The following is a 19958-nucleotide window of genomic DNA, read 5'->3' as shown; positions in this document are numbered from 1 at the left end:
CCTTCCGTAACCAAACTCAAGCGCTGATTTCGATAGGCCGCCGCGTCTTTTTGTTTCTCCTCAGCTAAAGCCAATTCTCGGTCTTTGAGCTGTGCCGCATCCTTTTGTTTCACCTCAGCTAAAGCCAATTCTCGCTCTTTGAGCTTGGCATTAATTCTAGCAAGTTCAAGCTGCTTGTCATTTTCTAGCTGTATTTTCTTAAACTCCAATTCAGCGAGTCTTAATTTAAAATCAGCCTCCGTCATCTCTGTGGCCATCGTTTCCACTTTCAAAATCCCTCGCTCCACTGCGAGCTCAGTCAGATGCTGCCGAAGTTCAAAAACACTGTATCGCCCAGTACACAGTTCTCTAGGCTCACCCCAATGACGAGCGAGTAGGACCAATTCCTCCCTCAAAGAGAACGCAAGGTAGAAAAGGACGGACGAAGCAGAAACTCATTAACGCGTGGATTCTTATGCAACTCAGTGAAGCCTTTGCTACGGCTCGAATACATTCACTTTCACAAATCGGGCACAAGCCAACACCAATAATCCATAAACTAAGAGAGAGCGAGTCATCCACACTAAATCTATGACACAGTAACAAATACCGTTTCCATATACCAATACGAAATACAAAGTACCAATACAGCTTCCGCCAACAGGTGACAGTAAAACGCCACTACCCAACCAATATATCACAACCGGAGCCAAAACTCCCAGGGAGAAAGAAAAAAAAAATGTATATATATATATATATGTATACACTTCCCAGTTAATAGTCACAAGGAATTACCCTCACAAGCTGCTTATATCCCGGACGAGCCCCCAATTGTTACGACCCTTCTAGGGGTTAAGGGTGCAATATTTTAAATTATGTTTGATATTTGGCACCAGGAGATGTAACTAAATATATATAAGCTTTCTTGTGAGAATAATGAGACACACAAGGCGGACTACGGTGAAAGGGATTTTACTGTGTGGGGGGGGGCTATTTACAAGTATTTACAGACATTTCCAAACATAAAACACGTCAAGACACACGACCGAGACCAGTACAAAAAAAAGGGAGTGGTGCCGAAAATAACAAACAAATACCCTAACTACGATTTTGCAATATAACTAACCTATTAACAATGCAGAAAACAAACTTGTCTAACTAACCTAACTGCGACCCGCAGTCATAAATACAGGGGGCGACACCACCACTAAACTAATGTATTTAGACAGAGCCCTTACCCTACGTGTCAACACGTGTATAGGGGCCCCCGAACTTACCTAACACTGGTCTCTGAAGCGAAACAGGGAGGACGAAATTTTAGACCACACAACTCTCTCAATAACACACACAACCTAGCATTTGCCCAAACACACAGCACAAATGAGGAAACGGAAGGCTCCTGCAGGAACGAAATGGGGATATTTTAAATTGAGAGCTGAGGCATGATTGGGGGAGACATGATTGCAGGAGGGAGTTGATTGGCGGATGGGGGGGATGAGCGGGAGAACTCTGATGATGGACAGCGGGGATGACCAATGGGAATAACGAAGGGCGGCACACGGACTCCTGCGGAAATGACAGCAACCGAGAGAGAGCAGAACGAAAGAGGGGAGAAAAACGCACGCCCGCATCCCACACGCGAACGTAACACTAACCCTAACCATAGGTGAACCCTAATTTGACCCCTTAACTCTAATTTGAAGCCATTGGTACCTTTGAAAACACCTGAAAACACATTTAAAAAGGATGGAAAACAAGGTAAATATCATGAATACTACAATTTAAATGCAAAATCATATGTATGATGTCATTTAAAAAAGAAAAATGGTCTCCCTAAGATAAACATGCATGTATTAGACATTTTGTGTGGTCATGGGTACACATGCTACAAGACATTTTTTTTTTGCTTCATTCAAAATCAATAAAACTCATGTCCCAACCTTTCTTCAAGCTGCTGAACACAACTGTGAAATTGCCTCAAGCCCCAGACTTACCGTTTTCCTAACCCTAACCCTAGCTGAACCCTAATTTGAGCCCTAAACTCTAATTTGAAGCCATTGGCACCATTGAAAACACCTGAAAACCCATTTAAAATGGATGGAAAACAAGGTAAATATCATGAATACTATAATTTAAATGCAAATATATGTATGAGGTCATTTAAAAAGAAAATGTTCTCCCTAAGAAAAATGCATGTATAGACATTTGTTGGTCAGGGTACACATGCTATGACATTTTTTTGTTCATCAAAATCAATAAAACTCAGTCCAACCTTTCTTCAAGCTGCTGAACAAACTAATTGCTCAACCTCAGACTTACGTTTTCCTAACCCTAACCTAGCTGAACCCTAATTTGAGCCCTAACTCTAATTTGAAGCCATGGTACCATTGAAAACACCTGAAACCATTAAAATGGATGAAAACAAGGTAAATATCATGAATACTATATTTAAATGCAAATTATGTATGAGGTCATTTAAAAAGAAAATGTTCTCCCTAAGAAAACATGCATGTATAGACATTTGTATGGTCAGGGTACAATGCTACAGACATTTTTTTGTTCATTCAAAATCAATAAAACTCATGTCCCAACCTTTCTTCAAGCTGCTGAACACAACCGTAAATTGCCTCAACCCTCGACTTACCGTTTTCCTAACCTAACCCTAGCTGAACCCTAATTTGAGCCCTAACTCTAATTTGAAGCCATTGGTACCATTGAAACCCTGAAAACCCATTTAAATGGATGGAAAACAAGGTAAATATCATGAATACTATATTTAAATGCAAAATCATGTATGAGTCATTTAAAAAAGAAAAAGTTCCCTAAGAAAACATGCATGTATTAGACATTTTGTATGGTCATGGGTACACATGCTACTAGACATTTTTTTGTTCATTCAAAATCATAAACTCATGTCCAACCTTTCTTCAAGCTGCTGAACACAACGTAAATTGCCTCAACCCTCAGACTTACCGTTTTCCTACCCTAACCTAGCGAACCTAATTGACCTAACTCTATTTGAAGCCATTGGTACATGAAAACACCTGAAACCATTTAAAATGGATGGAAAACAAGGTAAATATCATGAACTATAATTAAATGCAAATCATATGTATGAGGTCATTAAAAAGAAAAATGTTCCCTAGAAAACATGCATGATTAGATTTGTATGGCATGGGTACACATGCTACTAGACATTTTTTTTGTTCATTCAAATCAATAAACTCATGTCCCAACCTTTCTTCAAGCTGCTGAACACAACCGTAAACTTGCCTCACCCTCAGACTTACCGTTTTCCTAACCCTAACCCTAGCTGAACCTAATTTGAGCCTAACTCTAATTTGAAGCCTTGGTACCATTGAAACACCTGAAAACCCATTTAAATGGATGGAAAACAGGAAATATCATGAATACTAAATTTAAATGCAAAATATATGTATGAGGTCATTTAAAAGAAAAATGTTCTCCTAAGAAAACATGCATGATAGACATTTTGTATGGTCATGGGTACACATGTACTAGACATTTTTTTGCTTTTCAAAATCAATAAACTCATGTCCCAACCTTTCTTCAAGCTGCTGAACCAACCGTAAACTTGCCTCAACCCAGACTTACGTTTTCTAACCCTAACCCTAGCTGAACCTAATTTGGCCCTAAACTCTAATTTGAAGCCATTGGTACCATTGAAAACCCTGAAACCCATTTAAATGGATGAAAACAAGGTAAATATCATGAATACTATATTTAATGCAAATCATGTTGGTCATTTAAAAAGAAATGTTTCCCTAAGAAAACAGCATGTATTAGACTTTGTATGGTCATGGGTACATGCTACTAGACATTTTTTTTGCTTCATTCAAAATCATAAAACTCATGTCCCAACCTTTCTTCAAGCTGCTGACACAACCGTAACTGCCTCAACCCTAGACTTACCGTTTTCCTAACCCTACCCTACTGAACCCTAATTGAGCCCTACTCTAATTTGAAGCATTGTACCATTGAAACACCTGAAACCATTTAAATGGATGGAAAACAAGGTAATATCTGAATACTTATTTAAATGCAAATCATTGTATGAGGTCATTTAAAAAAGAAAATGTTCTCCCTAAAAAATGCATGTATTAGACATTTGTAGGTCATGGTACACATGCTATGACATTTTTTTTTGTTCATTCAAAATATAAATCATGTCCCAACCTTCTTCAAGCGCTGAACAACGTAAATTGCCTCAACCTCAGACTTACGTTTCCTAACCTACCCTAGGAACCCTAATTTGAGCCCTACTCTAATTTGAAGCCATTGTACCATTGAAAACACCTGAAACCCATTAAATGATGGAAAACAGGTAATACATGAATACATATTTAAATGCAAAATATTTATAGTCATTAAAAAGAAAAGTTCCCTAGAAACAGCTGTATAGACATTGTATGTCAGGTAACATGCTATAACATTTTTTGGTTCATTCAAATCAATAACTCTGTCCCACCTTTCTCAAGCTGCTGAACACACCGTAAACTGCCTCAACCCTCAACTTACCGTTTTCCTAACCTAACCCTAGCTGAACCCTAATTGAGCCCTAACTCTAATTTGAAGCCATTGGTACCATTGAAAACACCTGAAAACCCATTAAATGGATGGAAAACAAGGTAAATATCATGAATACTATATTTAAATGCAAATCATATGTATGAGGTCATTTAAAAAAGAAAAATGTTCTCCCTAAGAAAACTGCATGTATTAGACATTTTGTATGGTCATGGGTACACATGCTACTAGACATTTTTTTTTGCTTCATTCAAAATCATAAAACTCATGTCCCAACCTTTCTTCAAGCTGCTGAACACAACCGTGAAACTTGCCTCAACCCTCAGACTTACCGTTTTCCTAACCCTAACCCTAGCTGAACCCTAATTTGAGCCCTAACTCTAATTTGAAGCCATTGGTACCATTGAAAACACCTGAAAACCCATTTAAAATGGATGGAAAACAAGGTAAATATCATGAATACTATAAATGCAAAATCATATGTATGAGGTCATTTAAAAAAGAAAAATGTTCTCCCTAAGAAAAACATGCATGTATTAGACATTTTGTATGGTCATGGGTACACATGCTACTAGACATTTTTTTGCTTCATTCAAAATCAATAAAACTCATGTCCCAACCTTTCTTCAAGCTGCTGAACACAACCGTAAACTTGCCTCAACCCTCAGACTTACCGTTTTCCTAACCCTAACCCTAGCTGAACCTAATTTGAGCCCTTAAACTCTAATTTGAAGCCATTGGTACCATTGAAAACACCTGAAAACCCATTTAAAATGGATGGAAAACAAGGAAATATCATGAATACTATAATTTAAATGCAAAATCATATGTATGAGGTCATTTAAAAAAGAAAAATGTTCTCCCTAAGAAAAACATGCATGTATTAGACATTTTGTATGGTCATGGGTACACATGCTACTAGACATTTTTTTTGCTTCATTCAAAATCAATAAAACTCATGTCCCAAACTTTCTTCAAGCTGCTGAACACAACCGTATACTTGCCTCAACCCTCAGACTTACCGTTTTCCTAACCCTAACCCTAGCTGAACCCTAATTTGAGCCCTAAAATCTAATTTGAAGCCATTGGTACCATTGAAAACACCTGAAAACCCATTTAAAATGGATGGAAAACAAGGTAAATATCATGAATACTATAATTTAAATGCAAAATCATATATATGAGGTCATTTAAAAAACAAAAATGTTCTCCCTAAGAAAAACATGCATGTATTAGACATTTTGTATGGTCATGGGTACACATGCTACTAGACATTTTTTTTGTTCATTCAAAATCAATAAAACTCATGTCCCAACCTTTCTTCAAGCTGCTGAACACAACCGTAAACTTGCCTCAACCCTCAGACTTACCGTTTTCCTAACCCTAACCCTAGCTGAACCCTAATTTGAGCCCTTAACTCTAATTTGAAGCCATTGGTACCATTGAAAACACCTGAAAACCCATTTAAAATGGATGGAAAACAAGGTAAATATCATGAATACTATAATTTAAATGCAAAATCATATGTATGAGGTCATTTAAAAAAGAAAAATGTTCTCCCTAAGAAAAACATGCATGTATTAGACATTTTGTATGGTCATGGGTACACATGCTACTAGACATTTTTTTTGTTCATTCAAAATCAATAAAACTCATGTCCCAACCTTTCTTCAAGCTGCTGAACACAACCGTAAACTTGCCTCAACCCTCAGACTTACCGTTTTCCTAACCCTAACCCTAGCAGAACCCTAATTTGAGCCCTAACTCTAATTTGAAGCCATTGGTACCATTGAAAACACCTGAAAACCCATTTAAAATGGATGGAAAACAAGGTAAATATCATGAATACTATAATTTAAATGCAAAATCATATGTATGAGGTCATTTAAAAAAGAAAAATGTTCTCCCTAAGAAAAACATGCATGTATTAGACATTTTGTATGGTCATGGGTACACATGCTACTAGACATTTTTTTTGCTTCATTCAAAATCAATAAAACTCATGTCCCAACCTTTCTTCAAGCTGCTGAACACAACCGTAAACTTGCCTCAACCCTCAGACTTACCGTTTCCACCTAACCCTAGCTGAACCCTAATTTGAGCCCTTAACTCTAATTTGAAGCCATTGGTACCATTGAAAACACCTGAAAACCCATTTAAAATGGATGGAAAACAAGGTAAATATCATGAATACTATAATTTAAATGCAAAATCATATGTATGAGGTCATTTAAAAAAGAAAAATGTTCTCCCTAAGAAAACATGCATGTATTAGACATTTTGTATGGTCATGGGTACACATGCTAATAGACATTTTTTTCGCTTCATTCAAAATAATAAAAACTCATGTCCCAACCTTTCTTCAAGCTGCTGAACACAACCGTAAACTTGCCTCAACCCTCAGACTTACCGTTTTCCTAACCCTAACCCTAGCTGAACCCTAATTTGAGCCCTTAACTCTAATTTGAAGCCATTGGTACCATTGAAAACACCTGAAAACCCATTTAAAATGGATGGAAAACAAGGTAAATATCATGAATACTATAATTTAAATGCAAAATCATATGTATGAGGTCATTTAAAAAAGAAAAATGTTCTCCCTAAGAAAAACATGCATGTATTAGACATGGTCATGGGTACACATGATACTAGAATTTTTTTTTGGTTCATTCAAAATCAATAAAACTCATTTCCCAACCTTTCTTCAAGCTGCTGAACACAACCGTAAACTTGCCTCAACCCTCAGACTTAGCGTTTTCCTAACCCTAACCCTAGCTGAACCCTAATTTGAGCCCTAAATCTAATTTGAAGCCATTGGTACCATTGAAAACACCTGAAAACCCATTTAAAATGGATGGATAACAAGGTAAATATCATGAATACTATCATTTAAATGCAAACTCATATGTATGAGGTCATTAAAAAAAACAATAATGTTTGCCCTAAGAAAAACATGCATGTATTAGACATTTTGTATGGTCATGGGTACACATGCTACTAGACATTTTTTTGCTTCATTCAAAATCAATAAAACTCATGTCCCAACCTTTCTTCAAGCTGCTGAACACAACCGTAAACTTGCCTCAACCCTCAGACTTACCGTTTTCCTAACCCTAACCCTAGCTGAACCCTAATTTGAGCCCTAAACTCTAATTTGAAGCCATTGGTACCATTGAAAACACCTGAAAACCCATTTAAAATGGATGGAAAACAAGGTAAATATCATGAATACTAAAATTTAAATGTAAAATCATATGTATGAGGTCATTTAAAAAAGAAAAATGTTCTCCCTAAGAAAAACATGCATGTATTAGACATTTTGTATGGTCATGGGTACACATGCTACTAGACATTTTTTTTGCTTCATTCAAAATCAATAAAACTCATGTCCCAACCTTTCTTCAAGCTGCTGAACACAACCGTAAACTTGCCTCAACCCTCAGACTTACCGTTTTCCTAACCCTAACCCTAGCTGAAACCTAATCTCTAATTTGAAGCCATTGGTACCATTGAAAACACCTGAAAACCCATTTAAAATGGATGGAAAACAAGGTAAATATCATGAATACTATAATTTAAATGCAAAATCATATGTATGAGGTCATTTAAAAAAGAAAAATGTTCTCCCTAAGAAAAACATGCATGTATTAGACATTTTGTATGGTCATGGGTACACATGCTATAGACATTTTTTTTGCTTCATTCAAAATCAATAAAACTCATGTCCCAACCTTTCTTCAAGCTGCTGAACACAACCGTAAACTTGCCTCAACCCTCAGACTTACCGTTTTCCTAACCCTAACCCTAGCTGAACCCTAATTTGAGCCCTTAACTCTAATTTGAAGCCATTGGTACAATTGAAAACACCTGAAAACCCATTTAAAATGGATGGAAAACAGGTTAATATCATGAATACTATAATTTAAATGCAAAATCATATGTATGAGGTCATTTAAAAAAGAAAAATGTTCTCCCTAAGAAAAACATGCATGTATTAGACATTTTGTATGGTCATGGGTACACATGCTACTAGACATTTTTTTGCTTCATTCAAAATCAATAAAACTCATGTCCCAACCTTTCTTCAAGCTGCTGAACACAACCGTAAACTTGCCTCAACCCTCAGACTTACCGTTTTCCTAACCCTAACCCTAGCTGAACCCTAATTTGAGCCCTTAACTCTAATTTGAAGCCATTGGTACCATTGAAAACACCTGAAAACCCATTTAAAATGGATGGAAAACAAGGTAAATATCATGAATACTATAATTTAAATGCAAAATCATATGTATGAGGTCATTTAAAAAAGAAAAATGTTCTCCTAAGAAAAACATGCATGTATTAGACATTTTGTATGGTCATGGGTTACACATGCTACTAGACATTTTTTTTGCTTCATTCAAAATCATAAAACTCATGTCCCAACCTTTCTTCAAGCTGCTGAACACAACCGTAAACTTGCCTCAACCCTCAGACTTACCGTTTTCCTAACCCTAACCCTAGCTGAACCCTAATTTGAGCCCTAACTCTAATTTGAAGCCATTGGTACCATTGAAAACACCTGAAAACCATTTAAAATGGATGGAAAAAGGTAAATATCATGAATACTATAATTTAAATGCAAAATATATGTATGAGGTCATTTAAAAAAAAAAATGTTCTCCTAAGAAAACATGCATGTATTAGACATTTTGTATGGTCATGGGTACACATGCTATAGACATTTTTTTGCTTCATTCAAATCAATAAAACTCATGTCCCAACCTTTCTTCAAGCTGCTGAACACAACCGTAACTTGCCTCAACCTCAGACTTACCGTTTTCCTAACCCTAACCCTAGCTGAACCTAATTTGAGCCCTTAACTCTAATTTGAAGCCATTGGTACCATTGAAAACACCTGAAAACCCATTTAAAATGGATGGAAAACAAGGTAATATCATGAATACTATAATTTAAATGCAAAATATATGTATGAGGTCATTTAAAAAAGAAAAATGTTCTCCCTAAGAAAAACATGCATGTATTAGACATTTTGTTGGTCATGGGTACACATGCTACTAGACATTTTTTTGCTTCATTCAAAATCAATAAAACTCATGTCCCAACCTTTCTTCAAGCTGCTGAACACAACCGTAAATTGCCTCAACCCTCAGACTTACCGTTTTCCTAACCCTAACCCAGCTGAACCCTAATTTGAGCCCTAACTCTAATTTGAAGCCATTGGTACCATTGAAACACCTGAAAACCCATTTAAAATGGATGGAAAACAAGGTAAATATCATGAATACTAAATTTAAATGCAAAATCATATGTATGAGGTCATTTAAAAAGAAAAATGTTCTCCTAAGAAAACATGCATGTATTAGACATTTTGTTGGTCATGGTACACATGCTACTAGACATTTTTTTGCTTCATTCAAAATCAATAAAACTCATGTCCCAACCTTTCTTCAAGCTGCTGAACACAACCGTAACTTGCCTCAACCCTCAGACTTACCGTTTCCTAACCCTAACCTAGCTGAACCCTAATTTGAGCCCTTAACTCTAATTTGAAGCCATTGGTACCATTGAAAACACCTGAAAACCCATTTAAAATGGATGGAAAACAAGGTAAATATCATGAATACTATAATTTAAATGCAAAATCATATGTATGAGGTCATTTAAAAAAGAAAAATGTTCTCCCTAAGAAAAACATGCATGTATTAGACATTTGTATGGTCATGGGTACACATGCTACTAGACATTTTTTTGCTTCATTCAAAATCAATAAAACTCTGTCCCAACCTTTCTTCAAGCTGCTGAACACAACCGTAAACTTGCCTCAACCCTCAGACTTACCGTTTTCCTAACCCTAACCCTAGCTGAACCCTAATTTGAGCCCTTAACTCTAATTTGAAGCCATTGGTACAATTGAAAACACCTGAAAACCCATTTAAAATGGATGGAAAACAAGGTAAATATCATTAATACTACAATTTAAATGCAAAATCATATGTATGAGGTCATTTAAAAAAGAAAAATGGTCTCCTTAAGATAAACATGCATGTATTAGACATTTTGTGTGGTCATGGGTACACATGCAACTAGACATTTTTTTTTTGCTTCAATCAAAATCATTAAACCTCATGTACCAACCTTTCTTCAAGCTGCTGAAAACAACCGTGAAATTGCCTCAACCCTCAGACTTACCGTTTTCCTAACCCTAACCCTAGCTGAACCCTAATTTGAGCCCTTAACTCTAATTTGAAGCCATTGGTACCATTGAAAACACCTGAAAACCCATTTAAAATGGATGGAAAACAAGGTTAATATCATGAATACTATATTTAAATGCAAAATAATATGTAGGAGGTCATTTAAAAAAGAAAAATGTTCTCCCTAAGAAAAATATGCATGTATTAGACATTTTGTATGGCCATGGGTACACATGCTATTAGACATTTTTTTTGCTTCATTCAAAATCAATAAAACTCATGTCCCAACCTTTCTTCAAGCTGCTGAACACAACCATACACTTGCCTCAACCATCAGACTTACCGTTTTCCTAACCCTAACCCTAGCTGAACCCTAATTTGAGCCCTTAACTCTAATTTGAAGCCATTGGTACCATTGAAAACACCTGAAAACCCATTTAAAATGGATGGAAAACAAGGTAAATATCATGAATACTATAATTTAAATGCAAATTCATGTATATGAGGTCATTTAAAAGACAAAAATGTTCTCCCTAAGAAAAACATGCATGTATTAGACATTTTGTATGGTCATGGGTACACATGCTACTAGACATTTTTTTTGCTTCATTCAAAATCATTAAAACTCATGTCCCAACCTTTCTTCAAGCTGCTGAACACAACCGTAAACTTGCCTCAAGCCCCAGACTTACCGTTTTCCTAACCCTAACCCTAGCTGAACCCTAATTTGAGCCCTAAACTCTAATTTGAAGCCATTGGTATCATTGAAAACACCTGAAAACCCATTTAAAATGGATGGAAAACAAGGTAAATATCATGAATACTATATTTAAATGCAAAATAATATGTATGAGGTCATTTAAAAAAGAAAAATGTTCTCCCTAAGAAAAACATTCATGTATTAGACATTTTGTATGGCCATGGGTACAGATGCTAGTAGACATTTTTTTTGCTTCATTCAAAATCAATAAAACTCATGTCCCAACCTTTCTTCAAGCTGCTGAACACAACCGTAAACTTGCCTCAACCCTCAGACTTACCGTTTTCCTAACCCTAACCCTAGCTGAACCCTAATTTGAGCCCTAAACTCTAATTTGAAGCCATTGGTACCATTGAAAACACCTGAAAACCCATTTAAAATGGATGGAAAACAAGGTAAATATCATGAATACTATAATTTAAATGCAAATTCATGTATATGAGGTCATTTAAAAGACAAAAATGTTCTCCCTAAGAAAAACAAGCATGTATTAGACATTTTGTATGGTCATGGGTACACATGCTGCTAGACATTTTATTTGCTTCATTCAAAATCATTAAAACTCATGTCCCAACCTTTCTTCAAGCTGCTGAACACAACCGTAAACTTGCCTCAAGCCTCAGACTTACCGTTTTCCTAACCCTAACCCTAGCTGAACCCTAATTTGAGCCCTTAACTCTAATTTGAAGCCATTGGTACAATTGAAAACACCTGAAAACCCATTTAAAATGGATGGAAAACAAGGTAAATATCATGAATACTAAAATTTAAATGCAAAATCATATGTATGAGGTCATTTAAAAAAGAAAAATGGTCTCCCTAAGAAAAACATGCATGTATTAGACATTTTGTATGGTCATGGGTACACATGCTACTAGACATTGTTTTTGGTTCATTCAAAATCAATAAAACTCATGTCCCAACCTTTCTTCATGCTGCTGAACACAACCATACACTTGCCTCAACCCTCAGACTTACCGTTTTCCTAACCCTAACCCTAGCTGAACCCTAATTTGAGCCCTTAACTCTAATTTGAAGCCATTGGTACCATTGAAAACACCTGAAAACCCATTTAAAATGGATGGAAAACAAGGTAAATATCATGAATACTATATTTAAATGCAAAATAATATGTATGAGGTCATTTAAAAAAGAAAAATGTTCTCCCTAAGAAAAATATGCATGTATTAGACATTTTGTATGGCCCTGGGTACACATGCTACGAGACAATTTTTTTGGTTCATTCAAAATCAATAACAAACTCATGTCCCAACCTTTCTTCAAGCTGCTGAACACAACAGTAAAATTGCCTCAACCCTCAGACTTATCGTTTTCCTAACCCTAACCCTAGCTGAACCCAAATTTGAGCGCTAAACTCTAATTTGAAGCCATTGGTACCATTGAAAACACCTGAAAACCCATTTAAAATTAATGGAAAACAAGGTAAATAGCATGAATAATATAATTTAAATGCAAAATAATATGTATGAGTTCATTTAAAAAACAAAAATGTTCTCCCTAAGAAAAACATGCATGTATTAGACATTTTGTATGGTCATGGGTACACATGCTACTAGACAATTTTTTTGCTTCATTCAAAATCATTAAAACTCATGTCCCAACCTTTCTTCAAGCTGCTGAACACAACCGTAAACTTGCCTCAACCGTCAGACTTACCGTTTTCCTAACCCTAAGCCTAGCTGATCCCTAATTTGAGCCCTAAACTCTAATTTGAAGCCATTGGTGCCATTGAAAACACCTGAAAACCCATTTAAAATGGATGGAAAACAAGGTAAATATCATGAATACTACAATTTAAATGCAAAATCATATGTATGAGGTCATTTTAAAAACATGGTCTCCCTAAGAAAAACATGCATGTATAAGGCCATTTACAGGAAAACAGTCAATTCCCCATTGACATGGAAACGTTGTTCTGTTGTCATATCCAACATAAAGCACATAGACCTAGATTCAATCAGGATCTTCCCTTTCTAGTGTTCTTTTTTACACAAACATTTATTTCATTTGTTAAACTTTCTCTTGTTGGTTCTCGATAAATGCAAATATTATTTATTTCCCTGACAATCACAGTTTGGCTAGTTAGCTATCTGAGGAAGGATGAATTTGGCAGACTGTGTTTATAAAGAGACAAACATTACACTTGTATTTATAAAGTTAAGAGCAAATGTTGATGAATCCAAAGCCTTAATCTCATGGTCTCAGAAAATGGGAACCAGAGATGTCATTGTTTGTTTTTTTCACGGGGTCCATTAAATGGTTAATTGTAATGATTATTACATTACATTACATTATAGGCATTTAGCAGACGCTCTTATCCAGAGCGACGTACAACAAGTGCATAGGTTTCATGATGTAGAGGCGCAAAAGAAACACTAGAGTGAAGTAAGGATCGTAGTGCCAGAAGTGACCACATCAATCAGGACTCCAACCCTGTAGAGTAAGCTTGTTCAGCAAGCAAGAATCCTACCTAGTACAAACTAGCACTGGAATCACACCTAATCATACAAAAACAATCCTGCCAGATACACTAACATAATCAAATTATCCTAGCTAGGTACAATGAGCTGAACTATAGGCTAGGGAGGGGTGGGGAGAGGTGCAGCCTGAAGAGATGAGTCTTCAGTCTGCTTATCAGTCAGATTATCATGAAGGTACACAGGCGGAAATCAGTAGGTAAAGGTAAATTAGCACCTGTAAGTATTTTTTTCTACTCAGACAATTAGTAGTGCATGGAACAGGTTTCCAGGAATTACAGTGTAGTCAATCATCCATCCAAGTCATGACTCCACACAGTGTCATACACACCATATAGGCCTATACGTATTTTAGGTCAAAACACAAGTGCAGGTGGGTTTCTTTTGCTTTTTTTTTTTTTCAAACCAACAGTGAGGGCATATTGAACTGTAAACATGTCCCTCAGATCAACTGCATTTGGCTTTCGCGTTCCATACGCTTCTCGGACCAACGACATTTCAAATGCGATTAGATTATTAGATTACTGAAAATTATCGCTCGAGCCAGATAGTTCAAGACAAAACGGGTTCTGCTCAGGGCAATGATATCACAGCTCGCGAGTGTCTACGTGTGGGTTCTGAACTGCAATCACACGGCCCATGACCACTCTGACGCTTGGGGCAGTGATTGTACTGGTCACCACACCCGAGTGTGATGTGGGGGTGCAGGTCATGTGTTTGAAGAAGCATCAGATAGATCAGATGGGAACAGGAGCGCTCACGATGATGAGAACGTGATGATGACTTCACCCAGGCTCGCCATCTACTGACCTCTGTCTCTGACGTGTGACCTGCAGACTCTTCCGCAGATTGACAATGATGTTACACATAGTTTCATTCCTTTGTGAATTCAGTCAGTCATGGCCACAAAACTACTGTCGTATTTTCCCAAATGACAGAATTTATTTGGGGGAAAAAAAATTTATTTGACGGAAAATGAGAGAGACAATACTGTGATGAGGACGAAGTAAAAGAGAAGGAAGAGGCTTACACTAGGAAGACGAACCAACAGAGATGCTTAGGGGTCAAAACTGGGTCAGATTTGAACCTGAACAGTTTCAAAGCAAAGACAAAAAGCTCTTAATAATTGTCATTCAAGGGTTAAGGGAATGGGAAGAATTTATGGGAACACAATTCCATAATATCAATTAGTTTTATTTGTTTTTACTATACAAATGTAAAGATATAAACACGCCATCACCAGTCAAACACTGGTCAAACTAGTCTAACAGTCTGATGCCTCAAAAAACAACATTTCTTTACACATAGGTGAGCATGTTCGCTAAATTCTGTTATGATGTAATAATTGGTACAGTTTCAATAACAGTTATATAACAAAAAATAATGCACAACACAAATTGTTTTGTGAAAAATAGTGTAGACAGTCAAATACAAAATTATCAGCATCATCTCACTGCCCAAGTGTGTGGGCTCATGAAATATCATTTCTTCTAGCTCATTTCAATTTCCTTTGTGGGTACTTTCTTCCTGCCATTGGTTTTGCTGTTTAAAAAAAAAAAAATATATAAGATGCAGTGATAAAATAGGATTCAGTCATACATATGTAAATTGCATGTACTTCAAGTCACAGTGACAGTAACATTTAAGAAATGTTTAGTATAAAATATAAAAATGTCAATAGACTTATTTCACTAACCTGCTGAAAAGGAATCTCGTGTTTTATCTCATGTTTAATCTAGAGGTCACTCAAAGAGAATTTTAGACTTGTGACTTTATTTAGAAATTTTAGACTTTAGTGTTTCTTACTTTTTTATGAATACTGCAATGGCAGAGACTATTGCCACTGCGAAGATGCATCCACCCAGAACTCCGGCGATCAAACCTACAACAAAAACAGAGAAGAAGAAAAATCACAGATACATACATATACTAAATTCTAACTATGTAACTGTATCAAAATTCTAACTGTGTAAATATTAAATATTTAAAACAACAATGCATTTTTATTTTTAGTCAGACAAGTAACCAAATAAGTCAATTCAGTCCAATGGGTGTGTCCAGAACTTTGTGAAATTTGTGTTTGTGTGCTAAACAAAAGGGCATTATTTTACCACTATTGACGGTGTACGCATCGGGATTTGAGTCAGAACCACCGGCACCGGATCGACCAGATTTCCCTAAACACAAAAGAAGACGGTAAAATTACATAGGGCAAGTCCACGATGTTTGGTGATCAGCTAGTGCAAAGGGGACATCTAGTGGACAACAGAGGAATTGAAAAGACGTGTCCTGGACTCGCTCTGCACGGCGAAGCTCAGTAAAACAGCAATGGTGGCCTCTGATAGCAAAACATTTTTAGTTGGTTTATTGTTGAAGTGAAAGTAAAATATAACCAGAAAAATAACGTGAATTACATAATGTAGTTCCTTGTATGTGGCAACAACATGAAAACAGAATGGTTTAAATGTCTTTAAAATTGCATTCTTTGACAAAAGTCTTTGTATTTACCAGGGTACAACACTGACATGAACAAAAGAAGGGTTATACACTCCAGTGTACATTAGTATTAACGAAAGAAGGGTTTCGACTGTTTGCATATCAAAATACAGTCTGTTAGCTAACTGTGGAAAAACTCCGTAGTCTGGTAGGTAGTTAATTCCATTGAAATCCCAGGTGAACTGTCCCTTAGTTTATTGTCCTGTTGCTCAATGTATATTTTCCCGGTCACATACATTTGATTCAGCCTAACGGCATTTTGAACACTGGATGATTTTAGTGACGTGTCATAAAATGTTGTCACACTTTCAGTCTCACCTGTGACTAATCATTGGCAGAACACAGCCCCACCTCTCTCTCCGAGTGGATGGTAGAAATGAGGTCAGACAGCCAACTCAAGACAGCTTTGATTGGCTGTCTTAACTTTAAAATTTACAAAAATCTGAGTTTGGAAAATGAGCTGATGCAATAGATAGACCAGATATGTATGAAAGAGGATATATATTTCTATTACTGGTACTACTAGTGCTACTGCTACTATTACTATTACTACTATTACTCCTACTACCACTACTACTACTACTACTAATAATAATAATAATAACAACAACAACAAGTCCAATCATAATCTTAGGACCAGAACATGAAACAACCAGAATTTTAAAAAATACACTCTGCATACTGAATGGACTCAGATATGTGTAACTCCAGAATTGAATCTGACCAAATGGACCCAGACCTATGGCCCAGACTCCACATTCAAGCATCACTCCACACACACAACACAGCTACGCTCCAGCTGTATTCATTGCGGGGGAGGGAGGTGGAAGGCAGGAGGGAAGGAGGGATGGAGGATGGAGGGAATGTGAGATGAAGGGGTGAACTGACCCTGGCACGTCTGAAGACACTTTTCGCGGGTTTCGAATCGGTTGCCGTTGCCGCCGCAGCCGCTGTACAGGAAGGCGCGGCACATGCCCTCCTTCGCGTTGAAGGAGAACTTGAGCAGCCTGCCCTTGCACCGGCCATAGTCCTCGGGGAGCTCGCAAACTTCCGCTGTGGGAGAGAAAAGGGGCGCGCGGCTCAGTCAGGAACCCCAAAAAAATCACCATAAGCCCTCAGCCGTGCCCCCCTCTGAACACTGGAACACCTGAAAACGAACACCTGAACATCGGTCCTGATTGGAGCCACATGCTCCATGACAGGATATGCAATGAAGAGCCGCCATTGTCAAAATAAAAGCCTTTAATGCCAGGCTGCTTTTTACTCAAACCAGTGTCAAATGCAGAGGCTAAAAGAATATACTGGTTTAGTCGTTATCAGGCATTTAGCGAGGAATCTACTACAGCATACAGTATATGCAGTATGCATGCATGCGTGTGTGTGCATATATTATACCATATGTGTGTGTGTTGTAAAATACAAATGTTTTGCATGAATTTGCTTTGTCACTAAACACTTTTTTTTTAAAAGCATGAACGTGCTAAATGTTTGATTTCGCATTTTAACATTTCTCAATATATAACTTTTATATATAATTGCTCTTTAGAATGTACTCTTTTGAACCCCTGAAACCCTACATGAGAATTTGCTTAGACACTGAATGCTTTCATAAAATATAAAGTGTGAAAGTGGTAAATTTTTTTGATTTATCATTTTAACATTTCTCAGTATATAACTTTTAAGTAAAATCAGTCTTTTGAATGTGCTCTTTTAAACCCCTCCACCCCCCACAACCACCTTCTTCCCCATTTCCCCACCTCCGTCAGGGTAGGCAGTAGCATAGTTTTCAGAGCAAGCCTCCATGCACTCCATGTCGCTGTTGAAGCGGTTGTCGTTCCCCCCGATCCCTTTGTAGTGGAAAGGTTCGCAGACTTTCTTTTCTTTAGAGTAGTAGAATTTCAGATCCTGCTTCTCTCCGGTGCCCTCATCCATGGGGTGGCCACATTGCTCCTCTGCGGAGGGAAATGCAGTGTTTAGTCACCTAAATGGGACGGGTTTTTTCTTGCTTTTCTCTACAGAACCAGACTTGGGGAAAATACATATTTGTTTTGGATCCAAATACCTTTCTGTACTCTATTGATCTTGTCTTGTGTAACTGAGCCTGCCAGTATGACTAGAAGGCAGGGTTTGCACTTTTGAAGAGTATTTCATTGGTTCCAATACACCAGATCAGTAAAGCATAGAAAAGGATTTGAATCCAAAACAAATATGTATTTGACCCAGGTCCAGACAGAACCAGCATCTCAGGGAGAAATACAGGCAGTAAAGATGGCAGGCTTGGCTTAGCACACGCCCTATTCCAAACGCTGACGGAGTAGGACAGTGGGCCAGGGAACTAATCTTCTAACTCCGAGGGTTGCAGGTTTGATTTCCAGGTGAGGCACTGCCACCGTTTCCTTGAGCGAAGCTGATAGTGATTAAGGCGGCTCTGTACTTTGTTCAAGGTTCGCAGTGAGAACATTGTTTCACCTGAATGCCCCACTTCCTCCTTGGTGGCCCAGGGCCCTGAACGCTGTCACACTGATACCGCCTTTCCCTCAGAAAGACAACAAGGGCCTTTCGACGATTTCCTCTTTTTGCTCAAAATGACCAAATTACTGCACTATGCTTTATGTTTAAGATTTCCAAACGTTAAACGCGCCCAAAAAACTACAAAAACACGATCGCTTGTTTTTGCGGCCGTGGTGAGCTGTTCGAACGATCGAACAGGTGACCGGTGATTTTTCGAGTGAATTTAAGCGATGTTCTTGATAAAGCATAGTATTACTCACGCGAGGATGGTGTGGTGTCCAACGCCTGGGCAAATATGTTAACTCCAAAAAGACCCAATATTAAGTACAGATTCATCTCCATATTTTGTGTCTCCGCTGCAAAGTCTTTCCTGTTTAAACCGTCAGAGCGAACTGCACGTCTCTCAGAAAGCCTCGGTCTTCCCTCTCTTTCTACCGTTGAGCGGTGCCCTTTAGACCCGTAATCAGGAAACAGATTTTACGACCAGGGCGTGTTGTCTCTTTGTCAGACCCCCCCTTTGGTTTCAGTCACATATCGCAATAAAATATAGAAATGACCTTCCAGACGGTAGCATAGCAACTGCTCAGATGTGTCGCCTGTTGAGTTCATCTGGGAAAAGTACGGGTTGCAGTGGTAGCCCTTACTTCCAGCCCTCCCACACCCTAATTGTTTTTTGTTTTTTTTTCATGCTGTGACAATTTAACGCTTCTACTGAGTTTTGGGGACCTCTATGTGGGCCACATTCTGTGACCTAGGACACACACATAAACACAGACACGAACACACACACACACACACACCGCTACACAAAGACACAGATTTGAGCAGTTTACTATAAGCTTCTAGTTCACCCTCTGTAGTGTTTTTCACCAAAAAAAAAAAATGCAGTCAGAAGCTTCAAATAAAAAAGCCACCATTTTGGGAACCATGTGTGTTTTGCACCTTTGTTCCACTTCCGGGTGTGACGAG

The 19958-nt window shown here is 37.5% G+C and overlaps 1 protein-coding gene across 2 annotated transcripts in view; it reads right to left on the bottom strand.

Moving 5' to 3' along the window:
• wu:fb59d01 (uncharacterized protein LOC322379 homolog) overlaps window positions 1-19430 on the bottom strand; it is a 37080-nt gene extending 17650 nt beyond the window's left edge. Inside the window, exons 1-6 of one of the 2 annotated variants that reach the window (XM_064308799.1) lie at window positions 19250-19429; window positions 18236-18430; window positions 17367-17531; window positions 16094-16159; window positions 15789-15864; window positions 15161-15524 (exon numbers count right to left, since the gene is read on the bottom strand). In XM_064308799.1, the coding sequence (XP_064164869.1) occupies window positions 15473-15524; window positions 15789-15864; window positions 16094-16159; window positions 17367-17531; window positions 18236-18430; window positions 19250-19331 (636 nt within the window). In that variant the 5' untranslated portion in view covers window positions 19332-19429 and the 3' untranslated portion in view covers window positions 15161-15472. Of the gene's footprint in view, window positions 1-15160; window positions 15525-15788; window positions 15865-16093; window positions 16160-17366; window positions 17532-18235; window positions 18431-19249 lie in introns of those variants that run through there. The other variant, XM_064308798.1, reaches the window with a different exon arrangement.
• Window positions 19431-19958: the final 528 nt, after the last annotated feature.

Source organism: Anguilla rostrata, chromosome 14 (genome assembly GCF_018555375.3).
Source record: "Anguilla rostrata isolate EN2019 chromosome 14, ASM1855537v3, whole genome shotgun sequence".
NCBI lineage: Eukaryota > Metazoa > Chordata > Actinopteri > Anguilliformes > Anguillidae > Anguilla > Anguilla rostrata.
The sequence above is the reverse complement of the archived record's forward strand: the minus strand, read 5'-3'. Positions and strand labels throughout refer to the sequence as shown.